Source organism: Bicyclus anynana, chromosome 4 (genome assembly GCF_947172395.1).
Source record: "Bicyclus anynana chromosome 4, ilBicAnyn1.1, whole genome shotgun sequence".
Classification (NCBI taxonomy): domain Eukaryota; kingdom Metazoa; phylum Arthropoda; class Insecta; order Lepidoptera; family Nymphalidae; genus Bicyclus; species Bicyclus anynana.
The window spans coordinates 2,714,814-2,736,066 of NC_069086.1; the positions used below are offsets into that span (position 1 = coordinate 2,714,814).

Consider the following 21,253-nt stretch of genomic DNA (forward strand, 5'->3'; position numbering starts at 1 on the left):
GGTACCGTTACCATTGGTCATGTTTAAAAGATATTGGAAATATACTTACTTTTTTTTAATTAATAGAAATCTGATGCAGAAATAAAAGACTGTTTAGTATGTATTATTTATTTACACAGCCCGATATGACAATAACAAGACTACATACTATAATAATTATTACAGAAACAAAATTTAATAACAGAGATCAATTAAATAGATATTCCTAGGCAGGTAAATAATTTTAAGTATAATGGTTATAATTCAGTAGTTAATGTATTGCGATGGACTGATAATAATTTAGTTTCCAACTTATATTGTTTCAATGTAAAATTACTAACATCTATTGCAGATAATAATAGACTTTATAATATAAGGTTACTTTGACTGTTAGTCTCAACACATTTACACAATTTATATAATATAGCAAAGCTACATTTATGTTATATTACGAGTCATAGATATTAAATGAAATTTGTCCAAGAACATCTTGTTTCTTTACTGTAGCACAGCGGCATGGACAAATTTTTAACTAGGGTATGGTATACATTATACGCTGATACAAAATTATATATCTATTGTAGGTTCGTATTGAGTTTTCAGAGAAGGCGACGCATTTGCATCTATGAAGTGCATGTCGCTGTGTTGCAGCATACAAGACTACAAGTGCCTGACTGACTGATAGTAACAAAATAAATAATGGCGAAACGTTATGTAGATAATAATTGACCTATGGCTAGACCCGACAGGCATTTTATTTATTGATTACCTACACATAAATAAGAGAAGTTTAATATCTATTCTCTATGTTCTAAATATTTCTGCGAGCTTAAAAATAGGTATACACTATCTATGGGGGCAATACACAGCCTGACAGATATATGTGAAAGCAATTTTTTTGCGATCTGAATTTTGAACAATACACGAAGAAATAGACAATAATAATTCATTCCGAATAAATTTTCATACTAACCTAGCTGTTTGTTCATTGTATTTGTTTTACAGACATTTAGCTGACCATAGAGAATAGATGTTAATAAGGGTTAAAATTTTAGGTTCCTTATATTATGTTTATTTCAAGCATAAATTGTACCTATTATTGGCATTATACAAAACGTACAAAAACTTATATTACTACGCAATTTTATCATACACACACTACATATTTTATACTAATTCGAGATAGATATAAGAAATTTATAATTGTTTTAATTGTCATTTAAACTAAATAAAATATAATATTGTGACTAAATCATACATAATACCTAATAAACCGTTATGCGTGATATATTTTATTTGCGTATCAGTGCCAAACATTTTAATAAGAACGTAATTTTTTTTATAAATGATCATTTTTAAGTTATCTCTCAAAAACTCGCTTGATTCAATATCACTAGATGTAAGTGGCAATGGAGTTTTGAATTAATTAATTTCAACACTGTTTTCTGTGTACTTACAAACTTATACACAAAAATAATCGCATTTATTTTATTGTGCGAATGTATACGCCGCGCGAAGGTTTATGGTCGCTCACGAAAGTGGAAGTCAGTCAGTAGCCAGCAGCGCTATTCTGTAACGATGTTTTCGTAACTAGCTAGTGCGAGTTTCGAATTCTCCTCTATCTCTCTCTGTCTAACACGATACTGTAAAATGAAAAAGAGAGGTGAATTCTAAACTCGCTCTTGCGAGTTTAAGAAAACTTCGTCATAGCACTAGCACTAGATTTCAAAGTTCTACGCATACCCACCACCCGGACGAGCGGTCATAGACCTTCGCATGACTACTCTACATCTAGAATTATTTGTTTATATTATTACTTGATGGAGTCATTTTTAATTTTTGTATGTTACAAATAAATAAACTCCTAGTCTAATCAGTTTCTAATAGCTAAGCTAACTTTGTACATTTACATTAACATCGAAATAACACTATATTAGCATATCGATTAATTGATCGAATCAATCGATGTTATACGTAATACATATTATAACGAACGAGACATCGAAAAATTGACGACACATTTCGATGTTAGAAAGATATCAAGGCAAGTTTATAGTCGTAATAGGGCGAATTTTATTTCGAAAGTAGATAAAAGACCCAAAGATTTTAAAATTATCTTACGATACCCTAATTTTTTTTAATTTTACCTACATTTAGGTACCCGTTGGACGATCATTCAGTTTGTACGACGCTGAGTTTTATAAACTAAGCATCCAAGGCAAAACTAAAACTTGTACTTTTATCCAAGGAGATATTTCTGCTGAGTCATTCTTTAAGACAGTGTCTTTCAAAAAGTAAAGTCGACCAAGCTTCATTGACATCAGTATGTTTTATAGTAAATTTCTACTTCTTTTTGAGTGATACACAAAATGTTTCTGTAGTATCAAAGTATCCCAAAGAACTCTAAAAAACATCGAAACGTCAAACGTAGTTTGGTGTTTTTTTTACTCTAAAACAATCGACTTAAAAATAAAACTAAATTACGTTAATCTGTGCTATTCTCACTCAATATAAATCACAAAAACAAATTGTACTCATTAAGTAACTAAGCAACTCGTGATTGGGAGATAAGAATAATAATTAATGTGTGAAGAATTATGCGTTATAAGATTGTTTATTATATTTTATTAAGTCATATTCGAAAAAATAATAGCTTTAGCTAAGTTTTACTATTTTTTTCAACATTTTAGAGAAATTGACGCATTTTTATCTGAATTTTTATAGTACATAATATTTGTTAGATTCGTATGTCTTTTCACCTTTGTTTGATAAGAGAAAACCAAGTAAATTGCCGATCCGCTATACCACTGTGGCTATACTAAAGAGCCCAATTATATTATATTATGGCCCAAATAACATACCTATAATCCACTTGAATTCAAAGCGTAACTATTTTAAACTACATAAAAGATAAATAATAAACTTTAAAAGCGAAAAACTTAAAAATAACAAATATTTGAGATGCATGTTTAAAATACAATAGTTAATTGAATAAACAAAATACAATGTAACAATATATAAATTCGACAAAAATAGCTCACACTAACACAACAGTTTACAAACCATACAGTTATGTATGAATTTCTGACATTTCATATCGCAGAAAAATCGCGACCTGTCAAATTTAATTTGACTTTAAATAAATGAATTAAAATATGTGAATTTGTTAGCGCCACACATTGTATCGCTGTGTGTGGCATATCTGGAACATCAAATTCTCTGATCTCCACGTTACGCGCGGCCTCAGTAAAAGATTCAACAGTATATAGACGATTATTTAAAGGAGAACAAATCCGTTACAAAAGTATTTTAATCCATGTTACAATTTGTAAAATGTAAATATTATCGCGTATATCCATTCACCCTGCTACCATATTGCCTAGTATTAATAAAATTAAAATATAAAAACACGCAGAAACCCTAATTCCATTTTCTACTATTATAATGAATAGGGATTTTTAATACGAAAAAATATTTAAAAACTTTTATTTAAAGTAATCAGATGTTAATTCCGAGTTTTCCACAACATATTTACAAAATATTTACGTATTTGGGGAAATCATAATGCTACACAACTTTAAATTAACAAATATATATTTTACGTTTTCTGCAAAATTGTTAATGTACAACTGTATGTTTTCTAAACTGCGTTTTTGTAAATAACTATACAATACATTTGTTCAAAGTAGGGTACCTCCCACACACTATATTTTATATGCACCTACTAAGGTGGGTACTTACTCAGTGCTTAATAATACTAATTTAGTACCTAAGCCCTGATTCTCTTTGAGATTGAAATCATTAGCAAACACACATGTTAAGAGTGCTACACACTTAGGTCGGCATTAATAGGCAGTGTTGCCAGTTGGATCTTATGAGAAGTTACCCGAAATATTAAAAAAAGTAACCTTTTCACTACTACTACTCTTGCTTTTACATCCACAGCATGGCTAAACCACCATTTCAGCCTCTGGGGGCTAAAGTAATTTTGTTTTTTTTTTTTTAATATCTGTCTGTTACGAATACTAGCCAAGTACTAAATTACTACAAACCGAAGGAGATTTTACTCGTAAATAGAATCATCTTAAATAAGGCCCTGATTGTTTGCCTTTTACTTATGGGATAAGAAAAATACAATTAAAGAGCAAGGATTTAAAAAACAATAGACGTTAATTTCTTAAATTCATACTTGATTTTTTAAGAAATTCAATGTGACTGCAACTTGCTCATTTCGCAACGTCAATTGTAACGTCTTCATTTATAGTGAGATTGACACAGAAACATCGATGAGTTCTTGAGCATTTGTCCGCATTTCTTGATTTAACGACCGTTCTGTTTTAGATATACGAAATTGTAAGTTAATTCTAAAAATTCCGAAATATCACGTAAAAGTAACCTTTTTATTAATGTAACCTAAAAGTTACCAATGCAGTCAAAAAATCACCTAAAAGGTTACAAAAGTAACCTTCTGGCAACACTGTTAATAGGTACAGACTTGCGGTAAAATCAAACTTAGGTAAGTAGTTAGTTTCAACCCGATTCAAACGCTATGATTTGTCGGAAGTTAGCTGCGGTCGTTAATACTTAATAGTTAGTACAGTACAGTACAAAATAAAGATGCGTGAACTGCTCCCGCCAGTTGCTGCTACGTTCCCGCCAGTGGCGTGCACTAGGTTTATAACTAGGGTATGCATTGTACGTACAAATTGTACGAAATGGAGAATGTCTTCTCCAATACAGGGTTGTAACTAGTCCTTAAGGTAGGCAGTGCATTTTCGCTTCTATGAAGTGTGCACGCCACGGGTTCCCGCTGATGCCTACAAATCCGTATTGCGAATCTTAACGATATTCAAAGACGTCATAAAGTCGAATACAACGATTCGTCTAAGTGTGAACACGCACTAAGATGCATAGTGTTGCCGTGAGTTTGTTTAAAATAAAGAAAGTTATACTCGCATTCGAGAAACTACTTATAACTTTTTAATTTCTTGTATAACTTTGGCTAAGTGTGTAGCACGTCGAACCCGGCCTCAAGCCTCAAGGCACTGTTCCATTGCTGCGTACCTTTGCTTTGGTTCATCATCCTTTTAATTCCGAGAGGAGACTCGTGCTCAATAGTGAGCCGAATATGGGTTGTTAATGATGATGATGATGATGATTATCAGAATTGACATAAAACTTTCACTGATGCAGTTTCACAGCAGCGACCCCTAAATTTAAATAAGTTTTTTTTATGACTACCCTCCATGGAACGGGGTTGATCATGATTCATTAGTTATGACGTTCAGAATAGCCGCACACAGCCGGCACAGCAATGGTACAGTGACTATAGCTAGGCAAGTTTGTTGATGACACTCCCATGATATGCGAGCGACGGGGGGCATAAGGAACGACTGCGCGGGTATGAAGTCGAGTCGTATCGTCGCTACCGAGCCCAGCCCGCGCGGACCATCGGGAATGTTAGGAACGAATTTTCCAAGCTATAGTATGGAGTCCTTGATCCGCAATTTTAATACATATATCGACAATGCCGAATGTACATATAAATATATCTTAACACTAAGTTTGTTGAGACACAGGCAACGCAGACGTGGGACACGAGCGATTTCTTCAACGCAGTAAATTAACAGGCGCAAACTACAGACCCAAGTCGAACCATCAATAGGTCCACATTTGGATAATAGGTACACAGTTTAGGCCACGAGCGTTCTTTGTTGAAATCCGCGCGCGATGAGAATGGAATGAAACCCAAAGATTTTATACTAGTTAGATATGTTACGTATCTACAAAATCAACAAAAAGTTACTGCACTGAGCGCACACATGCACAATTTCGTGTTTACCTACATTTTACTTCCTGAACACACACTTCGAGATTGTAGACAATGTTTATGTACTATTTGTTTAAGCTGTTGCGTTGTTAACAATGCGACTATATGAAATTAAGACAATTAGCCACTTTCGTCTGCCTCAGTTTTGACAGCGCTATTGACAGTATGAAATCTACGCTGACACGCGGACTGCGATTTGGTTCCAAAAGGTCGCAACCCATTCTCATTATGCGCGGGTTAAACGCAGTAAATATACCATGTTCGAGTCACACAGATACATGTGTTGTTATGACCATACAGGTATCTACTTCGAGGCTGTTTTGACTACGTTGCCTGTATCTCTACAATAATATATCAAGCCTAAGAATATGATAGGATTTCTATATCATAGCGAATTAGGGCCATGTTTGAGATTACTTTAGCTTTGGGCAAGTCCAGCGCGGCGAAACATCGCGACTGTGCGGAGACAGCTCAACTACAGCTGTCCTTTTTACCCGTCGTCTCGTCCACTTTGTTGGGGTCTATGTCGGATTTCGATGACCCCGGTTGGGGGATGTCCGGGTCTGAAAAGAAAGTCTGAATTTTAAATCCTTTAGTGAAACAAACAGCTTCATCTAGCCCCTACCGTGTGATATAACTCGAATAGTATGTGTTTTATAGAAATTACAAACTTATTTTATGTCAATAAACGGCGAAGGTAAAACATCGTGAGGAAACCTGCATACCTGAGAATTGTCTTAATTCTCTACGTGTGTAAAGTCTGCCAATCCACATTGGGCCAGCGTGGTGGACTATTGGCCTAACCCCTCTTATTCTGAGACTGCTCAACAGTGAGCCGAAATTAGGTTGCTAATGATGATGAAACTATAAGTTCGCAATTGACTATAAGATACCTATACGGCTAGTTAATTAGTTTAATATATGTAAAGGCGACATCAAAGACAATGTCGTGTTGAAATTGGTTGAGGTTCTCAAGGGAAATTATGATTATATTTACAATGTTTTTAGTAGGTACAACATTCATTTATTTTTTAAAGGTTAATATTACTTGCTCTGCTAGGTGAAGCAGGTAGATATGTATGTCAAATCTTAGAAGCTAAATATTACGTATTCTGTGACTAAATTTTAGCCATTTCCTAACCGTTGATTGATGAAATGATGTTTAGTATTGGTACGTGGTTAGGTACTTGGGTTTTTCGCACTATGAATAAGATTATGATACAGGAGCTGATCTAATGATGGAGTAAGTAGCTAGGAACTTCTAGATTTCTAGCTAAGACACATCATTACAAATCCAAAATGGCGGCCACCCAAGATGGCGGACATGCTGTTTGAAATCCACCCCCATGATATGGGTATCAAATGAAAGGATTTGCTGTCAGGAATACGAAAAAATAGTCACGTGACCTAAATCCAACATGGCCGCCGTCCCAAGATGGCGCATTGGCTATATGAAATGCAGCTCTATGATTGCAAAAACCGCGTTTTTTAGTGTTTTAAACTATTATTTTTGAACAAAACGCTCCATTTGTAATTTTTAGTGCGTGCTAAAAGCTTGTTTTTTAAACATTTACTTTACAAAATAAGTACACTCGTGTTTTAAGAACCCCTGTTATTCATCCGTTCTATAATCTACTGAATTTAATTATTTATTGATATACAAATTATATAAAACATCTAAACTTCCAATACAAACTGTGGGAGTCAGGTTATGATGACCGCATAATGATGTCATTTTATTAACTGATTTCCTTTTTTGCATCGGACATTAATACAATCGTGTAGATTGTCAAGATGATGAAAAATAAACTGTTCACAATTGGAATGACTTAGATGATGTCAGATCATTTAAGATATTTGCTTTAAGATTAACATTAACAAATTGTGGAGAAGTACCTACTCCTCAATTTAAATTAATGAACATGATTAATTAAACAATCGACTGTTTGATTTGACTACAATTTACCTAACAAGACTTAGGTAGCCACACAGGCTAGGTACCAAGACCTATCCCAGAAAAAACCATGGCGCCTTTTAAATTAAAAAAACTCGTGGAAAACGAACTGCAGATAAAATATAAATATTTCGTAAATAATAGTTTAAAAAACTAAAAAACTCGCTTTTAGCACGCACTAAAAATTACAAATGGATAGCAAACCCATTTGATACCCATATCATGGAGGTGCATTTCAAATAGCCTGTTCGTCATATTGTATTCAAGGTACGTGACTATTTATCGTATTCCTGAGAGCAAACCCTTTCATTTGATATGCATATCATGGGGTGGATTTCAAACAGCCAGTCCGCCATCTTGAGGAGGCCACCATATTTGATTTTTAATGACGTTTCTTAGCTAGTCATGTAAAGTCATCAGAACTCAAAGTGTGTGCTTTCATCCTAATCGAAGACCAAAGTGGGTCAAATTAAGTCTCCAAGATTTTCTAACATACATAGTTAGTTACAAGTGAAGCTAATATAAGCGTTTTTTTTATCGTGTTGAGTAAGTGCCGATGGCTCCATGTGGGACCACTACGGCGTCACCGGGGAGCTTGGGCGAGCGCAGAAGCATCGCCTGATGAGATTCGAAGGCTGAAATAAAGATAGAAGACGGAACGGCTCTCTAAGGGCGTCTTCTATGAGACTCGGACCTCGGCTTAGAGGGCCATTCGGGAAGGTGTAACCGTGACCTGAGTGAATCAGTCCGGACGCCCCCGAGATCGTGAGTTAGAAAACCCACGTCCGAGTGACGTTAAATATCGGGGACCTCGTCTTCGCCGGCGAAGACGCCGTGTTGCTTGTGATTGTGTTGCCCGGGAAGCATTGTCGCTCGTCATGTCATCGTCTGGATCGTAAAGGACGTTTTTGGGACGCCTCTGCTTGAAGTTAGCGTTAAGGTTGGGAGTGTAGTTGCAGGCCTCAACCACTACTTGGTTGGGATGGATGGCAGCTCTGTCGAAATAGTTTCGAGAGAGCTGTTTCATGTAACTACCTATTGAAGGTAAATCTAACAATATAAGCGTGTTAATAAAAGCTTCAACAGGCCTACACATACTCATAGCTACCTGCTAATCAATCAGCAGTAGTGGATCGTATTATTTCACCGAACACACATCGTAATCAGCATATTATTGGCTATTAACTATCGGATTTGTGTCATCGCACCGCGTCAAAGTGATAACATATTGACTATCTTACTATCGTCATGTTTTACGACAAACGTGACGTTGATAATAATCGTACTCTAATAGATTTATTACTTAATCCACTGGTAATAAGGTGTAAATTACATTGAAGATTGTGATCTTAATTAAACGATTTGTTACGCGTATTTCGGGTAGCAAATTGGATTAAGATAATTGGGATTTGTTGCTACAGCGATACACTGGTGATATTACGTATTCAATAATATCTTGTCGAACAATCAATTTTATACGTACCTTACTACGCACGTTAGTAAACCACGTACGATAGTTTTATCTGTTCGGCTTAGCGAGAACCTTTCTGTGATGTTATTTTTTTTTTCTTTTTACCAGTTTTTACCAGGAAAGCTCACCGAAGAGCATGATAATTTGTCGGTCGAGGTCATTATCATTAACATTTGATAGTGCAGCCAAGCCGCATTGAAGTAGCGTGAAGGAATCAATCCAAATCCCCCTATCTTATAGCTGAGAGTCTCAGACTAATTACATAAGAACCAGTATCGCACCTCAACTCAGGAACAAAATTGTCTGTATTTTTTTACGAACGAGGGACGAGGTAAACTCACACATTGAAAATATTTAGCACCAATAAATATATTCTGTGTCCTTACACCACACACTACTACCTACTACAAATTTGATTCGCAATACACACTCGTGTTAACACAGCAGAAACACATCGCTTCGATTCGTTGTACACCGAATATTCGATTACATGATCACTTTATGATGATTTTACTGTTCCGGCTGAAGAATCGATTCTTTTTAGATATTCTATTATATATCACAAATTTGATATAGTTAATTTAGAAGTACACACTCGTACAAATGAAACATAACTTCATCTTTTAGTAAACTAGCCACTTGGTTTGTTGGCCGCTTTTTATGCCATTCAACCGGCATTTTTAGGGAGCTCCTTACACGACGAAAACGTTTACAACAATGATACAACTATATAAAAAAGAAATTATAACCGCTTTAGATCATTGATCTAAATACTTTGACAGAAGGGTAACGTCTAGCGAGGCAGGTCCCTATACAATTTGTGTGAGCTGACTATATAAAATTGTCTGATAAAATGAAAAGACAGGAGTATAAGGTCCAATAAAAGTATAGGTTTAAGCCTTGTACTGTCGGGGTTTCCAATGGTCAGTAAGACTCACTAAGAAAGAATTTTTTACAAATTTCAACTTTAAGAAAAGAAGAACTATGAAGTTAAAGGAATTTTGTATTGACGAAGTCGCGGTTAGTGAAAAAATAAAAAAAGGTATAAGTCGTTATTTCTTCATTGGTGAAAGTAGGTAATCGATGTATATGAAACACGAGGGGTCAGCGGGATCATTCGATACGGAGTTTCCAGTTCACAGCGGCGTCTGTCCTTCAACTGTTACATCACGATAAGAGGTGGCACAAGGCCAGACTTAGCTCAGGGTTATGTAGTGTGTAGTAGATATTTCACCGGAGCTGTTATGATAAAACCATAAGTAACTACATTTGGACGTTACTTTAAATGAAAAACGTTTCATAAACTGACCCCATACATGAATCTAGTCGATCCACATTTTACATATCATATGAACAACATAAAATTGAAAATTTTGAAAAACCCCCGAGGGTCATAAAACTACTAATTACACTCTTGATCAAGTACTTTACTTTCTCTTTCAGTGCGCTTTAATTTGAGATTTGCGAGTATATTTGCAGACGTTCAGTTATTCTTCTCCATTTTCACATCCCACAACTTTTAAACGGCTCAACCGATTTTCATCAAACATGTCTAAGAACACTCGCACAGAAATTGAAATCGCTTCATCTGTTCGGGAGCTATGGTGCCAAAGACAGACTGTCAAACTTATAACACACCTCTTTTTGTGTCGGGGGTTAAAAATGGTCTATGTCAGTTTCCAGAGACAATTTTTCCATAATTCCTAGTTTCTCCATGCCGCACTAAAAGCTTTAGCTAAATGGAACACTCCATAAATTCTGTTGATGATATTTTTTCTAATGAAAGACTACCATCAAGCGTAATGGACAATCAAGATGAGGTCTAGGATTGGGCTCGTTAGATTACGCCTATTCAATCTTGCATCACTGTACTTATACGAGGATTTGAGGGCGAAAGAAAATATCACGTTTTTTATATTATACCGTCTATAACTTCGCTAACCTAAAGGTTCGTATCAAAAATGCGCTCGAAAGAAAACGTTTACATTTTTTAAAAAGAGTTAGTTGAATTTTTTTTCTGATTGTGTAAGTGCCATAGGCTCTTTAATGGGATCTCAGCGGCGTCACGGTTTGAGCGAGCGCAGTAACATCGCCTGATGGGGGATAAATCTCGGACATCAGCCGTTCTGGAAGGGCCTGTATTATTAGTTGAAGTTGTAAAACAGTGCTTAATAAATCCCGTACTATGGTTCCAATATCAGAGTAGAGTAGAGGGAGCAAATTACAGTTATTTTGTCGACCTTTGAGGATATTGGATTTGAGGAATCCGGTAAGGGGCATGCACCTCGAACTTTTCAGTTAATCATGTGCATTTTAAGAAAATAAACATCCGTTTCTCACACGGTGAACGAAAAACATGGTGAGGAAACCTGCTTACCTGAGTTTTTTTCAATTATCTATTTCTGTGAAGTCTGCCAACTCGCATTGGGCCAGCATGGTGGACTATTAGCCTAACCCGTCTCCTTCTGAGAAGAGACTCGCAAGAGTGAGCCCAATATGGGTTGTCAATGATGATGAATGGGTTCTATTAGCTGTGGTGACGAGTTGTTGAAGATGCGTTCTCAATGACAATGAATATGTTTACTTACCTGTAGTGACGAGTTGTTGAAGATGCGTTCTCAATGATGATGAATAGGTTCTCTTACCTGTAGTGACGAGTTGTTGAAGATGCGTTCTCAATGACAATGAATATGTTTACTTACCTGTAGTGACGAGTTGTTGAAGATGCGTTCTCAATGATGATGAATAGGTTCTCTTACCTGTAGTGACGAGTTGTTGAAGATGCGTTCTCAATGATGATGAATAGGTTCTCTTACCTGTGGTGACGAGTTGTTGAAGCCTCGATGGCAGGTCGGCGGTGGTGATCTCAGCGCCCTGCGGGTGCAGAATGTCCGGCATCGCGTTCCGTCGCCCCGTGCGACCCGTCTCGAGGAACTCCCGCGGCACTTCCTCACTATTCCTGTCCTGCATTATTGCCATCATTCTTAGCACTGGAAAATTAAATATATATTTTATTATATACTTAAGTTAATAATCATTTAGGGATCAGTTCTAAAGCGTAAGGCACACTGATCTGATCGCAGAAACATGCTAAAGGCAATCCCAAGCACATCAGAATGGCCATTGACCGTGGCTTAAGATGCTCGCATCTGTCATTTTCATCATAAATTGTTGTATTCTACATAACCAAAATTGGATATTTTATTTGGAAATTATACCTTCGCAAAAAAAAATACACCTAATACGAGTAGATATAAAATTAAACTACCAGTACAAGATTTATAACCATGCTCGATTACTTTAACATCATGCATTTATTCTGTCGGTCTCATTGTTTAGAATAACAATCAAGATTAACGACAACCAACTTAATGATAAATTATATGAGGAAATAATTCATCTATCGCTACCATTAAGCGGAAATTGCTAAAAAAATAAGACAATATTATGACGGCCTCCGTGGTGCAGTAGTATGCGCAGTGGATTCACAAAATGGTGGTCCTGGGTTCGATCCCTGGCTGGGCCAAATGAGGTTTTCTTAATTGGTCCAGGTCTGGCTGGTGGTAGGCTTCGGCTGTGGCTGGTTACCACCCTACCGGCAAAGACGTACCGCCAAGCGATTTAGCGTTCCGGTACGATGCCGTGTAGGCACCGAAAGGGGTGTGGATTTTCATCGTACTCCTAACAATTTAGTCCGCTTATATCTTAGATTGCATCATCACTTACTATCAGGTGAAATTATAGTCAAGGGCTAACTTGCAAAGAATAAAAAAAAAAAAATAATATTCCAAAACATAGGGATTGAAAATCTCAGATATGACCCAAGTTTGAACAGCGATGTCTTTTTTATTTAGATACCTTTCATCAACTGACTAAAATAATATACTCATAACTCTAAAACAAAACTTGTTTTAATATAGAACAGCTATATCTAATTGCATTTCACGGCACTTCGTAGCGGCGACGCTCGGCTGTTGTCAAGAACATGCACTGTACAATTTTAATGACGTCAGCAATTAATAAATATAATTAATCCAACTTCACGTCAAGTAGGCATTCCACTATATGTATATTGATGATATTATAAAGTAAAATTCAGATGTTCCAAAGACTCTCACTAAACTAAATATTAGCGGGGTTTACATGATTTTTTAACTTTATATAGCTGATTTAGCTATTTATGTAAACTGTACGTTTAAAATAATAGCTAATGATTTAATTTTTGGTTTCGTCTTGTAAAACATTTAATTTCTAAAGAAGTTTAACTTTTCAACTTGTCGAGATATAGACGAAAGCAAATGTCCTCCTTAAAGTAATACATCAACTAAACCTACTAATATTATAAATGCAAAAGTTTGTATGGATGTTTGTTACTGTTTAACTAACTGCTAATCTGATTTCGATGAAATTTAAAATAGATAATACCCTTAACAAATAAACTCTTTGTGCCGAAAAACCCATATATTTTTTTGCGAGCTAGACATAATACAGCCCTCCAACACCAAAATATTAAAATACTTAATTCTTTATCGTCAGACGATAAAAGAAAAGCAAATTAATCCGCATTATTTATTACTCAGTCTGACGTAATTTGTAGATGACCGGTTTTTTGAATAAGCCATTATTTATTGCGGGAAACCTGAAACTCGCTGTGACGCTGGCGAAAAGCGCGTGGGCTTACAAGGATATTTTTATACAATTCATCATTCAATAGGATTAAAAGCTGGTATACATTAGGATTAATATAGCCCATGTGTCGAAATATTTACTTTGCCGAATTGTTATTGGCCGAATTTGCAATTTGAATGATGCCCTTGCTAAATGTTTATTTTGGCCAATAGCGTGATTTCTAGAAATAGGAGGGTTTGTTGTATTAATATTGCTTTAATAATTTGGCAATCGACATCTAAAGGAATGCAATGATAACTAAGGTGCAATACTTATTTATAAGCGGTTAACACGTTAATATTAACATTAACCTCGTACGCAGAAAAAGATTTTGCGTCTCCAAGAGTTACGAGGTCGATAAACCTCGTTCCGCACCACAGAAAGTTTTATTACGTGGTCAAAAAACCTCGTACCGCACCAGGGGAAAGTACAGGAAAATCAGTGCCGCAGCGAACTTGTTAAGATTCTGTTTGTCGCCGATTGGTTGGACCTTATTGGTTGCTTGCGTAACTGTACTAGCCAATGGGGTGATGTTCCCGAGTTGCATAAGTCAAAGTTAAACTTGACTGGGTCCGCTAGTTCAAATATATGATTAGCAGGTGACCCGTGAAAGGTAAAAAGGAAAAACAATGACTGAAAGATATTTGACCTCTCAATCATGCTGACTCAACGTCCATGACATTTACCTGTTTTGTTATAAAATAGAATCAGGGCTTCTACCTACACAAAAGCGTCTATAGTATTATTTCTACAAACGTTTATTTAACTTGCTTCGTTTCGTTCTGCCTTTCTCATGCCATAAATGACAATAAACTCTGCCACTGTAGCCAAGTGGCATGTCGATTCTCTTTCTACGATTGCAAACGCTTCGAAAACTAGAAAAATGTATGGGAATGACTTATTCATTCAATGGAATGGGTCATTAGCTCATCGAAGCGACCACTTGGCTACAGGGGTTGGTCTCATTCAAATCAAAAGATCTTCACTTCTCAATCGAACAATCTCTGTAAGGCAGAGATTGCCGATTGAGGTTTTGAGGAGGCCAAAATATCTATAACTTATTGACGCCGCGGGTTTCACCCGCGTGGTTCCCGTTCCCGTAGGAATATGGGGATAATATATAGCCTATAGCCTTCCTCATTAAATGGGCTATCTACAACAGAAAGACAACAGAAAGAAAGAACTTAAATAAAATTACTGATAAACTAATTGGGATTGTGTAATTCGATGAAAATATCAATCCTCATCTGACAGGGAAGCGAGCAAGGAATTTGCAAGGACAAAAATAAATATTGCAAGCAATTTTGGAGGAATATAAAGACTTAATGAAATTGTGTATTTCTAAAAACATGTAATACCATGAATCGGTAGCAAAATTTGAATCCAATAACCGTTAATATTCATAAAATTCAGACAGTTGGTAAAGTAATGAGTAATCGAGGCCCCGGCAAAATCAATAGGACCCATACAACTTGCCTAATTGCTTTCGTAATTGCGCATAGCTCGGGGCACTGAATAAATATTGACAAGGGACAAACAGAAACCTATAGGTATAGTAGTTCTAATTGGGCGAGCGAAATTAACTCTCCATGAGTGGATTTTTGGATAGCCTGAAACGTTTTTAGCTCAACTTATACAAAAAGTTTTTAGGGTTCTGTGCCCTAAAAGATTCCGCTGTCCGTTAGACAGCAACAATTTTCACACATTATCTGTTTCTGTTGCCACTATAACAAGTACTAAAACATATTAAATATTAAAGTGGAACTTCTATACACGAACAGACATGATTTTTTTAGATAATGCTACGGAATACTTCATGAGCGAGTTCGACTCTCACTTGGTCGTCTTTTTATAGACACTGAAAGGCCGGGCATTTCCATAAAATACGCTTCTCAAGAAAATCCTACTCAATATTATCTGATGCCCGCGACTTCATCCACATGAATGTTGGAATTTACTAACCCTTTGATGGTGACCTCAGGACTTCGAAATCGAAGTCATAAAGATTAACCATTGAACTATCGGGGCAGTTATAACGAGGGGAAATATCTACCTCTCTATAAATTTTCCGATCACGTCACCAGAGCGCTATGACGTACGTAGGTACGGAATATTGAAGAGACAGTTCTCGCACTTAACGGGTTTAACACAAAATAGAAAGGTGTGTTGGCGCATTTGGCACGTCCACGGTTAGGTAAGTGGCGGCGTCATAATTGCTCGAGTAAGAAGCGATTGTTATGCTAATGGGCCCCAGTTTCAGACTGCCGCCGAGTTTCGTTTCACGATTCTATTGCTACAGACACGACCAACTTGCTTTCCAACATAGTATCCAATCTATACTAATATTATAATGCTGAAGAGTTTGTTTGTTTGTTTGAACGCGCATTACTGGAATTACTGGTCCGATTTGTAAAAATATTTCAATGTTAGTTATCTCATTTATCGAGGAATGCTATAGGCTATATATTATCCCCGTATTCCCACGGGAACGGGAACCACTCGGGTGAAACCGCGCGGCGTCAGCTAATACTATAATAGGTAGAAAACGCATCTGTATTGTACGTAAGTATTTCATAACAGGGAAAGCTCTAGGTTCACTCAACTTGAGTACATTTAGAAATCCGGTTACGTGTGTCTGTGTGACTTCAGTTTTAGGCTAGTTATCAAGTCGCAAGCAAGTAAAGCGTCCAGTACGACGTCACATAGAAGATAATTGAATTAACTGTGTCCAAATTAAAAATTAACAACAACAACATTACATGTTTGGAGTCCAGACATGTTAAGTAGCTTGTTTATTTGGACACGGTCATTACTTACTCACACCATGATTAATTACTTACTATCTGGACTTAAAACGATGTGAAAATGCTGCAAAGCGTGTTCAGTTATAGAAAAAAAAATACGTAATTAAAGTCTATCAAAAAAATGATTGTAAAGTATGTTGGAATGTAAGTTGGATAGGAAGTTGATAGTGTCTGTATAAAGCTTTTAGAATTTTAGATAATAGCTTCTGCTACGGCAATGAATAACTGACGCAAGTTTTTGTATCGCCACGACAATTCTCCTATAAGAAATGTTAGTATGAGTAACTTCTAATAATAGCTTTAGCTTGGGTTTCTCCTTTCAAATATATGCTGGAAATTTCTTAACAACTTTATTTAATACACAAAAAAAATGGCCAGATAACATTTTTTGCACAGGGGTAATTATAGCTCCCTTTAGGTAAGTGAAGAACTTGATGTGCTATTGAATAGATAGGATAGATTTGCGCACGCAGTGGTATGCGTGGTGGATTTACAAGACAGAGGTCCTGGGTTTGACCCCTGGCTGGGCCGATTGACGATTTCTTAATTGGTCCAGATCTCGCTGATGGGAGGCTTCGGCCGTGGCTAGGACCACCCTATCGACAAAGACGTACCGCCAAGCGATATAGCGTTCCGGTACGATATTGTAATCCAGTGTTGTTGACATAGAACAGCATAAATTCTAATTAACTTTAGCTGGTGTAACATATTATAGAAATCACTGCCTACTTCCAAGAATGCTTACATACAAAGGGAATAATTTTTATTTATGTACTTATAGAATATGAGAAATACTTAGCCCAAGATAATGATGGTATAAAGCAATACAATACAATAGAAAATCATTCCCATGACTCGCCTCTAACTAAATTATATTAGTACCAAAATTAAATGTACATACCACCATTATGTATTAACTGTATCCATATTGTTACCCATTACACATATATAAATATGTATTTATGTTTATGTACATATGTTTAGCATATAATTAATAAAAAATAAAATTTTAAAATCAGAATTAGATAGTGAGAACAAAGGCAAAAGAAATATTAAGAAAACCCAAAAATCAAAAATCACATGATGTACATTTAATCTCAGTTCCATGAGAAATTCTATAAATGGATGAAGGTATGCAAAACAGACATACTCAAATATTAAATGTAATTATAGAGATCATACTTTGTCATATAAAAGAATCAATGTAAATGTTAATGTCATCTCTGCACAATGCCATACCTATTAAGCCAATGATGTTGTTGGTATTTTTAAATCACTTTATGTGTCAACTGATGCATGCAACCACTTTATGGCTGAACTCTAGACCTATAAACGCATTGTGGTCTGGCGTATTCTGTGATATCTACATTGTATCATGTTACAAAGATATTTTTATTAATAAAAATCATAGTGGATGCCTTCAATTTCTTAGATTCTGCAGTATCTTATTTTTATTTTAACTATCAATTTCTCTCCAAGTAAATTACTACAAAATTTTGCGCATAATCAGTTCAGCAGTTAAGCATAAAATAGGAGTAGTACAAGCTCACTTTCACATTTATAATATTAAGTATAACAATAATGTATATTGTCTGTGTTTATAAGTATTTCATCTCTTTGTGATGAAGTTTTGGTGGGTTATTATAGATAAACACATAAAGGTTCCTCAGTTGAATTTGTATCTGAGAGAATATTTTGTATAATAAAGTTCTTGTATCAATGTTAGTTTCTATACTCCTCCAAACTATACAACTGAAATGTATAGTCTGGGTATGAGGATAATTATGTTGTAATATATTTTTTTATGATGCAAAACATTTGCCAGGCCAGGTAGTTTTCTCAAATAAAATAAATGGTTTATGAAACTCTTTCTTTTTCATTTAGCATTGAAATTAGTAAAAAACATAATACTGAGTCTATTTTGCATTACCACATCCACATATAAAGGAAAATGTAAGAAATTATATAATTATAGTATAGTATGAGTTTGTACCATTTCATTCCAAAGATCTCCGCTGTGTAACCATGGACTGTTGGGGTTATGTGATCATCACTCTACTGACATCATGCACCTCAAACTCCTGCATCAAGTCAATTTATTTGTTAGTATAAAAACCAATTTCACTGCTACATAATTATCATAAGAGAAAGCTTTATTAAAATGATAATGTTTTGTAATTCTGTTTCATTTGCTGCCAGGTTTTTTGGTTTGATCTAATAAGATTTATCATGGAATATACTGAGTTATTGACTAAGCTAGCTTTATGTCTTAATAATATAAATAATTATAATAATTGCAAATTTAATAAGTGCTAGAAAAACAGAATTGTTTTTTAAAAGCAATCAAGTTAGCAAATAATAAAATAACTTAAATAATTTGTGTATGAATGTATAGATAGCATAAAGATCAGATTTTGCATGAAAATCCTTTAATTTTAGAGTTTGATTTGATAAGAATAATTGACTATTGAAATACAGTTTAGATTCAGTCAACTGAATTCATATTATAGTATATTGTGCAGTATATAACCCCACAGGCTTATGTTTATTTGCATTGTGGGGTGTGAGAGGACTAGTAGTTTGCCACATAATATATACCACTGTGTAAGTTGTATGGGTAAATTGCAGTTGTAAAATATTATGAGTGTTTGAAGTGTAAAAACTCAATCAAAATATTCTATAATAATTGAAACCAACTAACTCTCTACCTTAAGGGCAAACCCTAAGGTTCTAAATCTCTTTTTTATTTATTATTCTATAGTAATTGTTTATTTGCATGTCATAGGACAATTAACAGTTTGGCTTAGATTTTATCATAAAGTAAACACAATAAAAATTCAAGTTGCTCATATTATTGTTACTTAGTTTATAAAATTTGATATGATTGTGAAATGTAAAATATTTTCAAATTAAAATATGTAATATAATGTATATATAGCAACAGAATGAAACTAGAATGTCAGCATAATTTATTCTACTTGAAATTCTAGTGTTCACTAATTAAAAAGAATTAAAATTTTACAAGTGCTAATTTATCATTGAAGAAAAAAAAAACATTAGAAACCTAGAATAAATTACTTATTTATCCATCTTTTATTTGATTGCCATAAAAACCCTTAGTGATTCATGATAAAATAAAAAGTAATTTAAAAATAAATTATGAATGGAGGAAAACCTTGACATTCAAATAAATGCATTTTTTATACACGAAGGAAATTTACTGATTCATAAACATTATTACTGATATAAGTGACCTTTAGTGATAAAAAAACTATTTTATTAAGCAACATGATTTCATTTGTGTTGTCACTTTTTATGGACTAGCGGACGCCCACGACTTTGTCCGCATGGAATTAAGTTTTTCACAAATCCTGTGGGAACCAAGGATTTTTCCGGGATGAATGTATGTTTTAATCCAGAGCAAAATCTATTTCCATTCCAAGTTTTAGCCAAATCGCTTTAGTAGCTCCAGCGTAAAAGAGGAACAAACATACTTACACACTTACACACAAAGTTTTGCCTTTATAATATTAGTGTGATAGACTGCTGTGCAATCACCATTAACTACAATAATATGACAACTTATACTAAAGGCAAACTTGTTGTGAATTGTTCATTATTCAACAAACAAATTAAAAATGAAGGTAGACAATCATTTAATACTGAATTTATGTAAAATGATGTATTGTTTTTTATAAAATAATATTCTAATAAAATTAACTTACTTAAACCTAATTGTTTAAAGTTTATTATTGCTACAATTAAAATTATTATTAGGCACAAAAAGGTAATTACTAGCGATTAATATATTTTATATTTGTTTGTTGATAAAGATTCCATATATTGACTTTGGCTTCACTATAGAAAGTTGATGCCTGTAAAAATTATTGTAGGGATGCTCTAGATTTTTAATTATTTTGGCAGCAAATAACACAGTAACAAAACACATCAAAGATGTGTCAAGATTCAAGCGCTTCTCTAAGTTTATGCCTTTCAAGCAAAAATCAAGTCCGCAGTCCAGAGACCAGCGGGGCGAAGCGCCAGCATGCGGGCCTTCTTTACCTGACCGACTCTTCAGACGTGCTCCGTTCCTGCGCTTGGGGACGCGCCCGACACGCACTCCGGTCATTTTAAACTACGCAAGGTGCTCTCTAAACAATTACCATTTATTGAAAACACAGCACAATCACAGAGGGACAATGGAAGATCTCACTTAAAACATTTCACAAAAACTGTGCGTTGGTCACTAATTTATTACTGTAGTAGAACAAGTCACGTTTTTAAATTGTGTACCACTGGAATCACATTTACTGAGACAAAGACGAAAAGAAAAATGAGCAGTGAAAATGAAGTGAACAGTTTACATTGATGTTAAGTTTGACTGTGACAGATTGAGTAAGTGTTTACATATCTTATATTCGATTTCCCGAAATTCTTAAATGCTAAAATTGTTCTAACATTATGATGAAAAAACAATTCATTGTACAGGAGTACAGAATAATTATTTTCTTTTTACTAACAAAAACATAAATGTTTTTTTTAAATTA

At 34.9% G+C, this 21,253-nt stretch overlaps 1 protein-coding gene across 1 annotated transcript; it reads right to left on the reverse strand.

Moving 5' to 3' along the window:
• Positions 1 to 92: 92 nt before the first annotated feature.
• LOC112058271 (uncharacterized) lies at positions 93 to 21,094 on the reverse strand. The gene is made up of 3 exons (XM_024098986.2): positions 20,769 to 21,094; positions 12,051 to 12,224; positions 93 to 6,372 (listed from the first exon to the last, which is right to left on the reverse strand). Exons 1-3 carry the CDS (start codon positions 20,833 to 20,835, stop codon positions 6,281 to 6,283), a joined length of 333 nt encoding a protein of 110 aa, XP_023954754.2. The 5' UTR covers positions 20,836 to 21,094; the 3' UTR covers positions 93 to 6,280.
• Positions 21,095 to 21,253: the final 159 nt, after the last annotated feature.

What these genes read in the sequence shown, in the direction of transcription:
- LOC112058271 (XM_024098986.2), bottom strand. Translation starts at nt 20,835, where the DNA reads ATGACCGGAGTGCGTGTCGGGCGCGTCCCCAAGCGCAGGAACGGAGCA. An exon ending in ACGTCTGAAGAGTCGGTCAG is followed by an intron (nt 12,225 to 20,768) that starts GTAAAGAAGGCC and finishes TTAATTTTCCAG; the next exon opens with TGCTAAGAATGATGGCAATA. An exon ending in TCAACAACTCGTCACCACAG is followed by an intron (nt 6,373 to 12,050) that starts GTAAGAGAACCT and finishes CTTTCTTTTCAG; the next exon opens with ACCCGGACATCCCCCAACCG.